Genomic DNA, 15,595 nt, shown 5'->3' on the forward strand with positions numbered 1-15,595 from the left:
TTATTTATCAGAGAGAGAGAGCGAGCACAGGCAGATAGAGGCAGAGGGAGAAGCAGGCTCCCTGCCGAGCAAGGAGCCCGATGCGGGACTCGATCCCAGGATGCTGGGATCATGACCTGAGCCGAAGGCAGCTGCTTAACCAACTGAGCCACCCAGGCGTCCCTTTTTTTTTTTTTTTTTTAAAGTAATCTCTACACCCAATGTGGGGCTTGAACTCACAACCCTGAGATTAAGAGTCACACATTCTTCCAACTGAGCCAGCCAGGTGTCCCTATTTTTTTTTTTTTTAAGATTTATTTATTTATTTATTTATTTGACAGACAGAGATCACAAGTAGGCAGAGAGGCAGGCAGAGAGAGAAGAGAGAGGAGGAAGCAGGCTGCCTGCTGAGCAGAGAGTCCGATGCGGGGCTCGATCCCAGGACCCTGAGATCATGACCTAAGCCGAAGGCAGAGGCTTTAACCCTCTGAGCCACTCAGGCTCTCCCCCTATTTTTAATTAAAACTAAAAGATAATTATAATGATCCTGTGAATTCAATAATAATCAACTAAGAAATAAAATATGTACTTTTAAATTTTTAGTGTTTTTTTCCTTAAAAATAATGAGGCATTCAAGAAGAGCGTCCTTTTTATGTCTTACTATAATTCTAAGAAAATTGCAGGTGTTAGCAACTATTTCTTGCTTATAATAAAACACTTTTTAAAAACTTATAAAAAATAACTGCTTTACTGAAATATAATTCACATACTATAAAGTTTACCTATAAAAAATTAAAATTCTTTTTTTTACCTTTTTATTTATAAGAAACCACTGGGGTTTGTGCAAGGGTCGAAAACTTGATCCTCCTCCTTGGCAATGAGCAAATCCTCGGGCTTTGTTGGAATGTATCACACCTCTTGTAGCTATGGATATACTATACTGATTGAGTAAAGACCGTGTCTAAAAAGGAGACAAAATGTAAAATAAAGAAAATAAGAGATTTACAATGTAGTGCTACTACTGGTACTGCTGATGCCAAAAAAATACTAATCATATTTACTTAATGTATGTTCAATATTTTTTTTTTAGTATTTATTGATTTATTTTAGAGAGAGAGAGAACATGCACATGTGTGATTCAGGGAGGGGCAGAGGGAAAGAATCTTCAGCAGACTCTCTGCTGAGTGTGGGGAGGAGCCCCAAGTTCAGGGCTCGATCCATGAACCATGAGATCACAACCTAAGCTGAAACCAAGAGTTTTATTACTATTATTAAGAAGTTACATAAAATCTTAAAAAAAAAGGGGGGGGGGGGCGCCTGGGTGGCTCAGTGGGTTAAGCCGCTGCCTTCGGCTCAGGTCATGATCTCAGGGTCCTGGGATCGAGTCCCGCATCGGGCTCTCTGCTCAGCGGGGAGCCTGCTTCCTCCTCTCTCTTTCTCTGCCTGCCTCTGCCTACTTGTGATCTCTCTCCGTCAAATAAATAAATAAAATCTTTAAAAAAAAAAAAAAAAAAAAGTTACATAAGGGGCCCCTAGGTAGCTCAGTCGGTTAAGCATCTTCCTTTGGCTCACGTCATGATCCCAGAGTCCTGGGATCAAGTCCCGAGTTGGGTTTTCTGCTCAGCAGGGAGTCTGCTTCTCCTTCTGCCCCTCTCCCTAGCTTGTGCTCTCTCTCTCAAAAATAAATAAAATCTTAAAAAAAAAAAAAAAGAAGTTACGTAAGAAGTCAAATAATGAGGGATAAAAGTAAACTTTCTAAATTGAGGAAATATTCATAAACAAAAACAGTTACGTCAAATGGTCTTACATTCCAGTCACTGCTGAGGATATCTGCAAAACTCAGAAAATCACTGGCTCTGACAAGATCATCTACTTCCACGAAGAAATCTATGTAGTTTTGGTGAAGATATAAATTAAACAGCTCTCCTGGCATGTGTGACATTTCTACTACTTCCTATAAAAAGAAGCATACACACATAATTTAGGTAAAATGCAGTGGTTAAACGTACATATGCATAAATGTGAATAATATATATCCTGTAAAAAGTACTACATATTATTAAAGACTTTATTTACCTCAGGTTGAACAAGTAAGGTATCCCGCTCATACTCTGATAAATGTGAAGGCAACCGAGGAGAATCTATTTCTGCTAAAGATGCTCCTATAAAAAAATTTCTGGAATTATTAAAAATAGCACCACCTACAGTTCCATAGAACCACTCATTCCAAGGTTCTTTCAACACTTTAGACACATAATACCAAACACATTAAGCAAGATGTTAAAAATAAAAAAACTAAGAAAACTGGAAGCTTATGTGAGTTGTCTCACTATTACAGTGCGTTGCTGCTGTATATATATTAAGTTGTCTCACATCATCACTATTCTTAAGAACTCAAATTAGAATTCTGGTACCTGGATTATGGCTTTTCTAGAAATAAAATACTCCAATTGTCAAAGCACTCTGCAGCATTTCACCTTTTCAGTTCTGCATTGCTTTCTTCTTTTGTTTTGTTTTAAAGTTTTTTTTCCTTTTTTTAATGCATTTGACAGACAGAGGTCACAAGTAGGCAGAGAGGCAGGCAGAGAGAGAGGAGGAAGCAGGCTCCCCGCTGAGCAGAGAGCCCTATGTGGGGCTCGATCCGAGGACCTAGAATCATGACCCAAGCCGAAAGCAGAGGCTTTAACCCACTGAGCCACCCAGGTGCCCCTTGTTTTAAAGATTTTATTTATTTATTTGACAGAGAGAGAGAGACAGACAGCGGGAGAGGGAACACAAGCAGGGGGAATCAGAGAGGAAAAAGCAGGCTTCCTGCCGAGCAGGGAGCCCAAAGCGAGTCTTGATACCAGCACAGTGGGATCATGACCTGAGCTGAAGACAGATGCTTAATGACTGAGCCACCCAGGCATCCCATGCTTTCTTCTTTTAATTCTCATTCTCAATATAAAGATCTTTACTGTTCTCTTTACGGTGTAGGATGAAGCTGCTTTCTGCATGAGAGAACAGAAACCCTGTTCCCTGATTCAAGAAGTTATAAATGAATGTTGAGAAGGAAAACAAAAGGTAGAAGGAAAACAATCAGTGGGAAGAGACTCAGATTCAGAGGTAAGAGATCTAAGGACAGAAGTGTGTCTTCACTTCCATCTAAGTGTGCCTGTTTCATTTTGTTTGGGTGGCATGAAGGCTTCCATTTAGAAATCCCTAATTTTCAACTATCTGGAAAGAAGAGACTGAGAGATATTAGTCTAAAATAAGAAGGATGCCAGGACTGAGAAGCAGTAATAGACAACAGAAGACAAAGAAGCAAGGAAGATAAGAAGATGGAAAACAGGTATGGGAGGCACTCAAGAGTTTTACAGGAAGATTAAAAACAGTTGTTTAAAACAGCTGGGTTTTTAGCAACCAAAAATTAGTCTCAGATAGTAAGACGTGTGATAAGCATGAAGCTTCAATGAATGTCCGTTCAGATACGATTTATGACCCACTGAAGCAGGTATTTTACAAGAGGTTTGAAAAACTGAGAGGAAATTGAGAACATGACACGGAACTTTTCTCAATGGTCCATTATGATTATTTACTTTGTGCTTTAACAGATAAAACAGTTCCAAACTATGGGAACAGTTTCCTTCAAAATTTTTAAGAACTGTTTCAATCTATATAAAGGCATGTCAGATCCTGCCACCCACCCCCAATCCTAATTCTCTTCCTTCAGGATCAGCACACTAAAAACTGATATTTTCTACATGAAAAACAGAAGTCTGGGGTTTTACTGAAGGGAAAACCAATCTGGGAACTTAGAGATCAGTGATCCGGGTGTAGGGACTGAAGGGAAGCAGGTATTAAAAAAGGAAAAGGGAAATAGAACAACAATGGTTGGGAGAGAGAGCAGGTAGTGAAGAGAAATATTAAGGAGATCCAAAGAAGCCTGAAGCTACCTGGCAACTTGCCTAGGATTCTGGTGTCCAGAGTTTAGGCCCAAGAGGGCTTTGGGCTACCAACACCTGCCACTAAAATTCTAGAGAAACTGGTGTCTTACCTGCAGCAAACTATACTTTTAAAGATTTACAGACATGGATATTTGGTCTATAGTAGTTTTTACATTTAGTCCTACCCAGTCTAAACACACTCTATCTGAATACACTTACCTGCTATGTCTCAGGCTTTGCTGAACAGAATCAGACCTACCCCTAACTGCCAAATACGTCACATTTTCAACTCGTATTTAATTTTAGTTGTAAGACTAATGTCTAACAGATTAAAAAAAAAAAAAAAAAAAAAGTAATCTTACTTTTACAATATAGTATTTTCCCCAGAGCTCTGAAGAGAAAAAGAGAAATATCTTTGCCACCAATAGCTTGGACCTCTTGGTTTTCAAAAACCCTATCAGTTTTTTTCCTTTGTTTTGATTTTGACAGTGCAGCAGATGATTTTATTGAAGACAATGCTTTCTTCCTTGGCCATAAACGGTTTTCTCCTAAATAATACACATCCAAGAGACAATATTGAAAATAAAATTAAAATATGAAAAATAAGACTGACAACATTTTATATGGTTACACTAGTCTAATTAAAATATATTTTTTCTAATTAAGTGTAATTATAAAATATATGAATTGAGTAACAGTCGTCTTTGGGTTGCTACACTATGAAAATGGAATAAAACATCACCTGAAAGTACCTCATGACACAGATTTTAAATTTTATGCATAGAAATGACACATTCTCTAATATAGGCCTATCATTTTGATTTCTTATGGCACTGCTTGTGCAATGTACTGTTCTTGATGCATGATAGATATTAGTCAATTAAATCCTGAAAATAACTTGATTAGGGGAGAACTCTTACTATACACATTAAAGATAGAAGATATAAAGAGATTAAGTAACTGCCTCAAGGGCATCAGCTTCTAAGTGATATGAATCCAGACAACAGTTCTGTAGTGCATGTTCAACAACTATTCTGTATTACCCTCCTACCGATTTGGGCACTCTTCAATTTATGAATATGCCAGTGTTGAAATTTCAGTGGTCAATCTACTGTTCAAAACTCAGAATGCATCCCTTAAGAAAAGTAGCCTGGAAGAGCAGAAAAAACTAGGATCTGGGTTTGATTCTTATTACTGTCTATCTCATTAAGCTGGTCAAGAATTAAAGGAATCATTGGGCGCCTGGGTGGCTCAGTGGGTTAAACCGCTGCCTTCGGCTCAGGTCATGATCTCAGGGTCCTGGGATCGAGTCCCGCATCGGGTTCTCTGCTCCGCGGGGAGCCTGCTTCCTCCTCTCTCTCTCTCTGCCTGCCTCTCTGCCTACTTGTGATCTCTCTGTGTCAAATGAATAAATAAAATCTTTAAAAAAAAAATAAAAAAAAAAAGAATTAAAGGAATCAATATATGATTGCTAATACGGTTCCTAACCCACTCAAAAAATATTATTTTCTTCCTTTTAACATTTCTGAGCTAAGAGTAATAATGTTGTAAGTGACAGGATAGCAAACTGGCCTACTTCAGCCTTCCCAACCCAAAGTTCCAGTAGTGAACCTAAGCACCACTTACATTTATTTTTCTTTTTTCTTTTTTTTAAATTTTTTTTTTATTTATTTATTTGACAGAGAGAGATCACAAGTAGACAGAGAGGCAGGCAGAGAGAAGGGAGAAGCAGGCCCCCTGCGGAGCAGAGAGCCCGATGTGGGGCTCGATCCCAGGACCCTGAGATCATGACCTGAGCTGAAGGCAGAGGCTTAACCCACTGAGCCACCCAGGTGCCCCACATTTATTTTTCTATTTATTTTATTTTTCTCCTTAATATTTCTACAGGAATATACAGAATTCTGATTTCAGTTGTATTAAGCTGCCTATTTACTTTTCTCTACAGTTATTTTGAAAAACAAAGACATAAACTAAACAAACAGATTATTCTTGTAGGTAAACACTAGGATTTCAGGTGGGTTCTGAGAACTCCAAAGATGGTTTTTAATTTTTCAAGGTGAATTCCTCAATGTGAAACATCAAGCAGGGTGCTTGTTAAATGTTTTCTGACAAGGACCATGTACAAGAAACCATGTGCTATCTCTCTATATCCATATACATTTTTAAAGATTTATTTATTTGAGAGAGAGTGTGCATGTGGGCACACGAGAAGGGAGAGGCGCAGAGGGAGAAAACCTTTAAGCCGACTCCCTGCTGAGCACTAAGCCCCACAGGGAGCTCCATCCATGACCCAGGAGAACATAACCTGAGCCCAAACCAGGAATTAGTCGCTCAACCTACTGAGCCAACCAGGCACCACTTTCCCTTCCCACTTTTTTTTTTAAAGTAGGCTCCATGCCCAACATGTAGCCCAACACAAGGGCCTAAATTCAGGACCCTGAATTAAGACCTCAGCTGAGATCAAGAGTCAGATGCTTAACCAACTGAGCCACAATGGCACCCCTGTGCTACCTCTTTTAATATAGCATGACACTGTACCTTCCTTACAATAAAGATAAATCAATTTATTAACTGTACCATATATAAATTAAAAATAGGGAACCTGGGTGGCTCAGTTCGTTAAACATCCGGCTTTGGCTCAGGTCATGATCCCAGAGTCCTAGGATCAAGTCCTGAATCAGGTTCCCTGCTCAGCAGGGGAGCCTGCTTCTCCCTTTCTCTTGGCCTACAGCTTCCCCTGCTTCAGTACTCTCTCTGTGTCAAATAAATAAAAAACTTTGGGGTGCTTGGGTGGCTCAGTGGGTTAAGCCTCTGACTTCAAGCTCAGGTCATGATCTCAGGGTCCTGGGATCAAGCCCCACACTGGGCTCTCTGCTCAGCAGGGAGCCTGCTTCTCCCTCTCTCTCTGTCTGCCTCTCTGCCTACTTGTGATCTCTCTCTGTTAAATAAATAAATAAAAATCTTTAAATAAATATAAATCTTAAAAAAATTAAAAGTAAATACAAAGGCGAACCTATGTAAGCACAATACTATATATTTCTTAAATAATTTTTTAATATACTTTTTAAAGATTTTATTTATTTATTTGAGAGAGAATGAGTGAGAGAGAGCATGAAAGAGGAGGAGGTCAGAGGGAGAAACAGACCCCCCAAGGAGCTGGGAGCCCGATGCGGGACTCGATCCTGGAAGTCCAGGATCATGACCTGAGCCAAAGGCAATCGTTCAACCAACTGAGCCACGCAGGCGCCCAAAGATTTATTTTGGAGAGAGCACACCCACGTGCACTCAGGGGGGAGAAGGAGAGAGAAAACTTCGATCAGGCTCCATGCCCAGCATGGAGCTCCAGGTGGGGCTTGATCTCACAACCCTGAGATCATGACCTGGGCTGAAATCAAGAGTCGGACACTTAACTAACTGAGCCATGCAGGTGCCCCTCAGCACAATACTACTAAAATTCACTAACAGCTGATCATTTATTGACTCCTTAATATATATTAAGCACTGGAATAAACACTCTACAAGTGTTAACTCACTTTTCACACAACTCTGTAAGAGAAGTTCTCATATAAAAGGTGAGAATATGCAAGCACAAAAATAACTGTCATTTGCAAGATTCTTCACCAGTAAATGGCAGAGCCAGAATTTTCATCCAGGAAGTCTCATCCAAATTAACTTTAAAAAGTCAAGTAGCAATAAATAAATTAATTAACTTAAAATAAATTAATAAATAAAAAGTAAAGTAGCAAACCACCTAATTGAATCAGGTTTTATCTCAGGTATACAGGTACATACAATGACATATTCATAAGGCGTGTGTATGCATGTGTACATACATGATTTTACAGAACAGTCTCAAAAAAACAATAGATGGAGATATATATCAATTATAAGTTAAAATATGTTTAGTTTGATTTCGATTCATGAACTGAAGTCAGTCACCCAAACAATGCAGTAAGAAATTTATCTTTCACAGTTACCTTTTGAAGAAGAAAACTGGAGGCTGTTTATTGCACTTCGGATATCACCAGAACACCCTTGACAGAGCAACTCTAGAGAACATCTGTCAGGGACAGTAATATTTCCTCCATTCTAAAATGAAAAAAATTGAAGTTTAAAAAACTAGTTTCTAAAACCAAAAAAACAGCTCCCCCGTTTCTAAATGAAAAAGTGAATTAGAATCTTTTAAAGTTAGATGCTAAAAAGCTTCCATGTTAAATGCCAGTCTGCTCAGGAAAGCCAATGACTTATCATACCTTAAGGTAAATTCTCAAGAGTATAAAATACTTTCACTTGTTTACTTGGACTAGATTATATTTCGAATTTCTCTTACTATAAACACATGTATATATAAATATATACATATATATACACACACACATATATACATACATATAAACATCACTCCCTTGTCAGTTCAAGTATAAGACCAGAAAAATTTATCTATCCCTCTCCACCTTAAGAAACTCTTAATTGTTTCCTGACAACGTGATTTAAATTGATTCCAGGTCATGATCTCAGGGGCCTGGGATTGAGCCCTACAGTGGCTCCATGCTCATTGGGGAGTCTGCCTGAGATTCTCTCCCTCTGCCTGTCCCCCTGCTTGTGAATACACATACATGTTCTCTAATAAATAAATCTTTAAAAAAGATATATATTTCTGTGGAAGGAAAATTGCCTCCAAAGTCTCTAACAATTACTAATTTATTTTTTTCTACCAACAGTTATGTGAGAGTGCCAATTTTTTATCTGTGGCAGCCCTGTTTATTGATCTCTTAAAATTTCTAAAACTGATATGTCAAAAATGGTGTCTGGTTTAAATATTAATTTCTTTGATTACCAGTAGGGCGACATACCTCTCATGTTTACTGGCCATTTGTGTATTGGCTTCTCTGTTCTTGGAATTTTCACTGATTTTTTTTTTTTTTTTTAAAGCTTTATTTTTGCAAGAGAGAGGGAGAGCACACTAGAGAAAGCACAAGTGGAATGAGGGGCACAGGGAGAAGCAGACTCCCTGCTGAGCAGGGATTCCTAATGTGGAGCTCGGTCCTGGGACTTCAGGATCATGAACTGAGCCAAAGGCAGATGCTTAACTCACCGATTCATCCAGGCACTCCTGTCCTTAGCCTTTTTAGGTAGGCACATTTTTACATATTCATATATTAATACTTTATCTGTTACATAAATTGCAAATATTTTCTTCCACTCTCATGCTTATCTTTTACCTTAGCTTACCAGGCCTTCTATCATTCCCTGAGCTTCTCATTTTTCTGAAGTAAATCCAATCCAATGTTTTTAGGGCTTTTGTTTCTTTTTTAGGAAAACTATCCCTTAAACCAAAGTCAGTACTTTTTCTTAATACTATTCTCATTTTGAGGGTGCCTGGGTGGCTCAGTGGGTTAAGCATCTGCCCTTTACTCAGATCATGATCTGACTGATCAGATCATCATCATGATCTCCAGGTCCTGGGATCAAACACCAAGTCCAGCTTCCTGCTTAGCAGGGAGTCTGCTTCTCCCTCTCTCCTGCTCTGTCCCTCCCTACTGCTCATTTTCTCTCTCAAATAAATAAAATCTTTAAAAAAAATACTATTGTCATTTTTTTTTCGCATTCACATCTTTCATTTACCCAGAAATCTTTTTTTGATTACCAGTAGGTAATCAAATTTATTTTACAGAGAGCACATGTGTGAGTGGGAGAGGGAGCAGAGGGAAAGATTCTCAAGCAGACTCCCCACTGAGTGCATAGACCAAGGCAGGGATCATGTCAGGACCCTGAGATTGTGACCTGAGCCAAAATCAAGACTCAGAGGCTGAACTGACTGAGACACTTAGGTGCCCCTACCTAGAAATTATTTTTGTGCAGAGTATAAAGATGCAACCTTACGTTTCCCACATGGATATCCCTTATGTTTCCCACATGGATATCCAATTGTGCTAATATCACTTTTTAATTATAATAGTTTCCTCTCTCCCCACTCTAAAATGCTACTTCCATTATACAGAAAATTGTCATTTACACATACTGATATATTTCTGTGCTGTCTTCTAACTGAATCCTTCCTTTTGTCTGTCAACAGTACACAGCTATAAAATTTACAGTTTTACATTATGTTCCAATACCTAGATAGGAAGTCTGTCTTCACTATTCTTTTACCAAAATTTTCCTGCTCATGTTTGTGAATTTCTCTTCCACATTACTTTCACTTTTATTCTGAATACATTTATTTTATTTATTTATTTATTTATTTTTACAGACAGAAATCACAGGGAGGCAGAGAGGCAGAGAGAGAGGAAAGGAAGCAGGCTCCCCGCTGAGCAGAGAGCCCGATGCGGGGCTCGATCCCTGGACCCTGGGATCATGACCCAAGCCGAAGGCAGAGGCTTTAAATCACTGAGCCACCCAGGTGCTCCTACATTTATTTTATTTAAAATTGTTTCAGGAGTATTTGTTTTTGAAAACTTCTAGTGTGGACTACTTGCCAAAAAGGAAATGTAATTTGGTTTTTTTTTTTAAAGGTTTCATCCATTTATTTGAGAGAGTGTGAGAGAGAGAACATGACTGGGCAGGAGGGCAGATGGAGAGGGAGAAGCAGACTCCCCACTGAGCAAGAAGCCTGACCCAGAGCTCGATCCCAGGACCCTGAGATCATGACCTGAGCTGAAAGCAGACATTTAACTGACTGAGCCACGCAGGCACCCCAGGAAATGTAATTTGAAATCATGATCCTTTGTAGCTGAAGGAAATACCATAGATGTTAATCACTTTGAACACAGAAATGTGAATGAAATGTATGATCACACTTTACATACATAACAGTATCAACAAAAAGACTAAAGATCTTTTTTTCCTTGTAAAAACAGAAAAACATCTATTTAAACTAAAAACAAAACACAACGACAACAACAAAAAAACCCCAAACCTAAGATATTCACCATTCTTTTAAGTAAATCACTTAAGATGTCAACAGTCTTGGGACGCCTGGGTGGTTCAGTCAGTTAAACTGCTGCCTTTGACTCAGGTCATGATCCCAGGGTCCTGGGATTGAGTCCCGTATGGGGCTGCTTGCTCGGCAGGGAGCCTGCTTCTCTCTGCCTCTGTCTGCCTCTCTGCCTGCTTGTGTGCACTCTCTCTCTGACAAATAAATAAAATAAATCTTAAAAAAAAGAGAGAGAGAGGGACGCCTGGGTGGCTCAGTTGGTTAAGCAGCTGCCTTCGGCTCAGGTCATGATCCCAGCGTCCTGGGATCGAGTCCCACATCGGGCTCCTTGCTCGGCAGGGAGCCTGCTTCTCCCTCTGCCTCTAGCCTGCCACTCTGTCTGCCTGTGCTTGCGATCTGTATCTCTCTCTCTAACAAATAAATAAAATATTTAAAAAAAAAAAAAAAAAAAAAAAAAAAGAGAGAGAGAGATGTCAACAGTCTTTCTTAATATAATTAACTGAGCTACAGAATGCCAGACATTAAAATGATCTTTTGATTTTCTTCTACCATCATTATCATTGTTAAGACGCCAGATAGTATCTTAACATTTCATTTTATAAAAGTGTGAAAGACTTGAATAGTGTGCTGGTTGCTGCCCCTGTGATGTAACAGTGTAAACAATAATATCAAAACTACACCAGTTTTAGGGGCATGTGGCTGGCTCAGTCAGTAGCACATATAACTATTTTGATCTTGGGGTTGGAAGTTCAAGCCCCATGGTGGGTGTAGAGGTTACTTAAAAATTTTTAAAATCTTAAAATAAAAAAAAAGGTATACTAGTTTTAACATTCTTGCAGATCCACTATTTAAGGTACAGCATGTTAATTACGTAACAAAAAAGTCATGGAATCTCTTTTCACTATTCCAAAACAAATTGCTAAAGTGAATGCCATTTGCAATTTAATGACTTAGTCTTTTTTTTTTTTTAAGATTTACCCATTTATCTGACACAGAGAGAGAGATCACAAGTAGGCAGAGAGGCAGGCAGAAAGAGAAGGAGAAAGAAGCTCCCTGCTGAGCAGAGAACCTGATGCAGGGCTTGACCCCAGGGCCCTGAGACCATGATCCAAGCCGAAGGGAGGCCCAACCTCCTGAGCCACCTAGGTGCCCCTAAGGACTTAGTCTTAAAAAAAGTTTTGAGTTAATGTAGTAAGGTGCTATGATGTTGATTATGTTTATTCTCAATGTCTGTTTAATAAATATTTAAAAGCTCTAATTTATAGTTATGCTCCTGGTACAGAATGTAGTTTTGTTTTTTTTTTTTAAAGACATTAAAAAAACAAATCACAAGTAATCCTACCATCCAGAACCAATCACCCTCAGCATTTTTATGTACTTTCTTCTAGTATGTACAGGTTCAAGTATATATGTGCATTCTGCTGTTAATGAAAATGTTTTAGCACAGTGAAATGGAGTTAGAATGAACTTCCAACCTATCTGATACGTAATAGTTGTGGGATATTATGAAGTTATTCCCCCACCCAAAAGTTATTTCCTTATCTGTAAAATAGGGATTATGTACCAGTTTTGTATGGTTGTGGTAAGATTTAATAAGATCAAGTATGTAAAAATATTCTGTATAGTGCCTGACATACAATGACCTGAGCCAAAGGGAGAGGCTTTAACCCACTGAGACACCCAGGCGCCCCCAGGAAACAGTTTCTTTCTTTTTTTTTTTTTTTTTTAAAGATTTTATTTATTTATTTGACAGAGAGAGAAATCACAAGTAGGCGGAGAGTCAGGCAGAGAGAGAGAGAGAAGCAGGCTCCCGCTGAGCAAAGAGCCCGATGCGGGGCTCGATCCCAGGACACTGAGATCATGACCTGAGCCGAAGGCAGCGGCTTAATCCACTGAGCCACCCAGGCGCCCCTCTTTTTTTTTTTTTTTTAAGATTTTATTTACTTATTTGTCAGAGAGAGAGAGAGCACAGGCAGAATGGCAGGCAGAGTCAGAGGGAGAGGCAGGCTCCCTGCGGGGCAAGGAGCCCGATGTGGGACTCGATCCCAGGACACTGGCATCATGACCTGAGCCGAAGGCAGCTGCTCAACCAACTGAGCCACCCAGGCGTCCCAGGAAATAATTTCTTGACAGTAGACACAATTTATAGCACTGAGCCAAGCAAAGGGAAATTTACCTCAATGTGAAACAGAAAACTAGGTTTAATAATAGAGAAATGTAAGGGATTTTTTAAAATCAGTATTTCCTGCCTTTTCAAGAATGACAGGCCTGATGAATATAAGCAAATATTTGGCTCAGTGGGTTAAAGCCTCCGCCTTCGGCTCAGGTCATGATCCCAGGGTCCTGGGATGGAGCCCCGCATCGGGCCCTCTGCTCAGCAGGGAGCCTGCTTCCTCCCCTCTCTCTGCCTGCCTCTCTGCCTACTTGTGATCTCTGTCAAACAAATAAATAAAATATTAAAAAAAAAAAAGATTCAGATTAATCAGTTCTTAAGAGACTTACCTTGTTAGCTTCCACTGTCACTATTCGATTAAGAAATTTCATCATAATTGTTGGTGCCACAGGGTTAAAACTGTTAAAAAGGTATTTTAAAGAAAAATAGTGGTTAAATGATCAATTTAAAAATATAACATGTATATAAGCTTATAAGCAGAAATTTCATTCTTACCTAATGTTTGCTATAGCACACTCTTCCTGAATTTCTTTGGGAAACAATAACCTCTGATTATTATCTCCACTGAGACTGTCAGAAATTATAAATATTAGAGGACATCGACCAGTGTGCACATATTTCCTAGAATAAAGTACAGCAATGTTTAAATACAAGCTAATGCCATTTAATTCAAAGTTTGAGAAAACTTCACTGAAACTCACCTGAGAATTTCATGTAAAGTATGAGAATCTCGATAAAACTGGTTAGGTAAATCCTATCGAAAAATGGTAAATATTACTCAATTATATTATTGTGTAAGTTTATGTAAGACTTGTATTTACCAAATTAGAGAAAAAATATATATACAATTCAGAAATTAAGGAAAACATGAAAAAGTGGATTACTAAACAGTAAAATCCATCAATAGGAAACCCAATTTTCATTCAAATTTCTTAGGATCACTACTAGTTACAGTATTTTCACTAAAAACATCATTTGCCAAATAATTTCTTTTGCTTTTCTATACTGAAGACATTAAAATTTTAAAGTTCATTTACTTATAGCTTCTATTCAAGTTTACTGAAAAAGACCTGAGGTTTCCGCTAGCACTGAGCTTTTACATTACATTTTACCACTATTAATACCATGGAGAGAGTTAATGCCCCTATCAATAAGATATATCTTGCAATTATTTACTCAATAGTTACAGCAGGATCTCAAAATCTGTCCGTACTTCAACGAGAATTATCCTCTTATCAGTTTTTAGATCATCTCCAAGCATTTGTAGTTTGTTATACTTTGTTGCTCTTAGTAGAAACTCTTTAAAAACTGCTATCTGAGACTGGTAGGGAAACACATGGAAGCTGGATTCTGAAAAAAAAAAATTTTTTAACACTTTTACTTTCAACAAATTATGTATACATCAAAATTACACACCTAACTAACACACACATATACATTACTGATTACATTCACATATACCTGAAGCTTACAACATTGTAGATTTTTTTTATTTAGGCAAAGCTGTACAAATTTAAAATAGGATATTCATGGGGCGCCTGGGTGGCTCAGTGGGTTAAAGCCTCTGCCTTCGGCTCAGGTCATGATCCCAGGGTTGTGGGATATAGCCCCGCATCGGGCTCTCTGCTCAGCAGGGAGCCTGCTTCCTTCACTTTCTCTCTCTGCCTGCCTCTCTGCCTAGTTGTCATCTCTGTCAAATAAATAAATAAAATCTTTAATAAAATAAAATAGGATATTCATGGGGTGCCCGGGTGGCTCAGTGGGTTAAGCCTCTGCCTTTGGCTCAGGTCATGATCTCAGAGTCCTGGGATCGAGCCCCACACTGGGCTATCTGATCAGCAGGGAGCCTGCATCCCCCTCTCTCTCTGCCTGCCTCTCTGCCTACTTCTGATCTCTCTCTCTCTCTCTCTGTCAAATAAATATATAAAATATTTCAAAAAATAAAATAAAATTGGATATGCATTTCAAAAAACAAGAGTCATCATGGACCACAATGAATTTTCTGCAACAATGAATGTAATATGGAATTAACTGACTTTAGAACACAGTTGCTAATATAATAGTCACACAACTGGTAAAAACATTTACATCTTTGCCTATACAATAAAAAACTCCAAATGAGTGTGTTGACGACGAATCAATTAGTCAGACTTAATCCTTAAAGAATCCCATTCTCTTGGGGCACCTGGGTAGCTCAGTGTGTTAAAGCCTCTGCCTTCTGCTCAGGTCATGATCTCAGGGTCCTGGGATCAAGCCCTGCATCGGGCTCTCTGCTCAGTGGGGAGCCTGCTTCCCCCTCCCTCTCTCTCTGCCTCTCTGCCTACTTGTGATCTCTGTCAAATAAATAAATAAAATCTTTAAAAAAAAGAATCCCATTCTCCTCTACTAGAAGCAAGCTTCCCCTCTTCTCAAAGTATTTCTGTCTGAAACTTGGAAGTAGGAAAGAAAATGGTCTCATATGGTTTCATCTGATCGCTACTCTCATTTTGTGAACCTACTGATAGTGGGTAGATGTCAATCTAGCATAGGAGTGACAACATATATTTTCGCACAAAAACATATACCCAGGGGCGCCTGGGT

General features: G+C 38.8%; 1 protein-coding gene across 7 annotated transcripts in view; it reads right to left on the minus strand.

The window, feature by feature from the left end:
* RAD17 (RAD17 checkpoint clamp loader component) overlaps window positions 1-15,595 on the minus strand; it is a 42,347-nt gene that overhangs the window by 14,736 nt on the left and 12,016 nt on the right. For all 7 annotated transcript variants that reach the window (XR_004283967.1, XM_032336048.1, XM_032336045.1 and 4 more), the window contains 9 exons: window positions 14,229-14,365; window positions 13,717-13,769; window positions 13,511-13,636; window positions 13,345-13,414; window positions 7,883-7,994; window positions 4,268-4,453; window positions 2,056-2,141; window positions 1,787-1,933; window positions 791-940 (listed from right to left, as the gene is read on the minus strand). Coding sequence is in view for 6 of the 7 variants with exons in the window: in XM_032336048.1 (XP_032191939.1) it covers window positions 791-940; window positions 1,787-1,933; window positions 2,056-2,141; window positions 4,268-4,453; window positions 7,883-7,994; window positions 13,345-13,414; window positions 13,511-13,636; window positions 13,717-13,769; window positions 14,229-14,365 (1,067 nt within the window). In the remaining variant the exon portion in view is untranslated. The remainder of the gene's footprint in view (window positions 1-790; window positions 941-1,786; window positions 1,934-2,055; window positions 2,142-4,267; window positions 4,454-7,882; window positions 7,995-13,344; window positions 13,415-13,510; window positions 13,637-13,716; window positions 13,770-14,228; window positions 14,366-15,595) is intronic.

Source organism: Mustela erminea, chromosome 3 (assembly GCF_009829155.1).
Source record: "Mustela erminea isolate mMusErm1 chromosome 3, mMusErm1.Pri, whole genome shotgun sequence".
Lineage (NCBI taxonomy): Eukaryota > Metazoa > Chordata > Mammalia > Carnivora > Mustelidae > Mustela > Mustela erminea.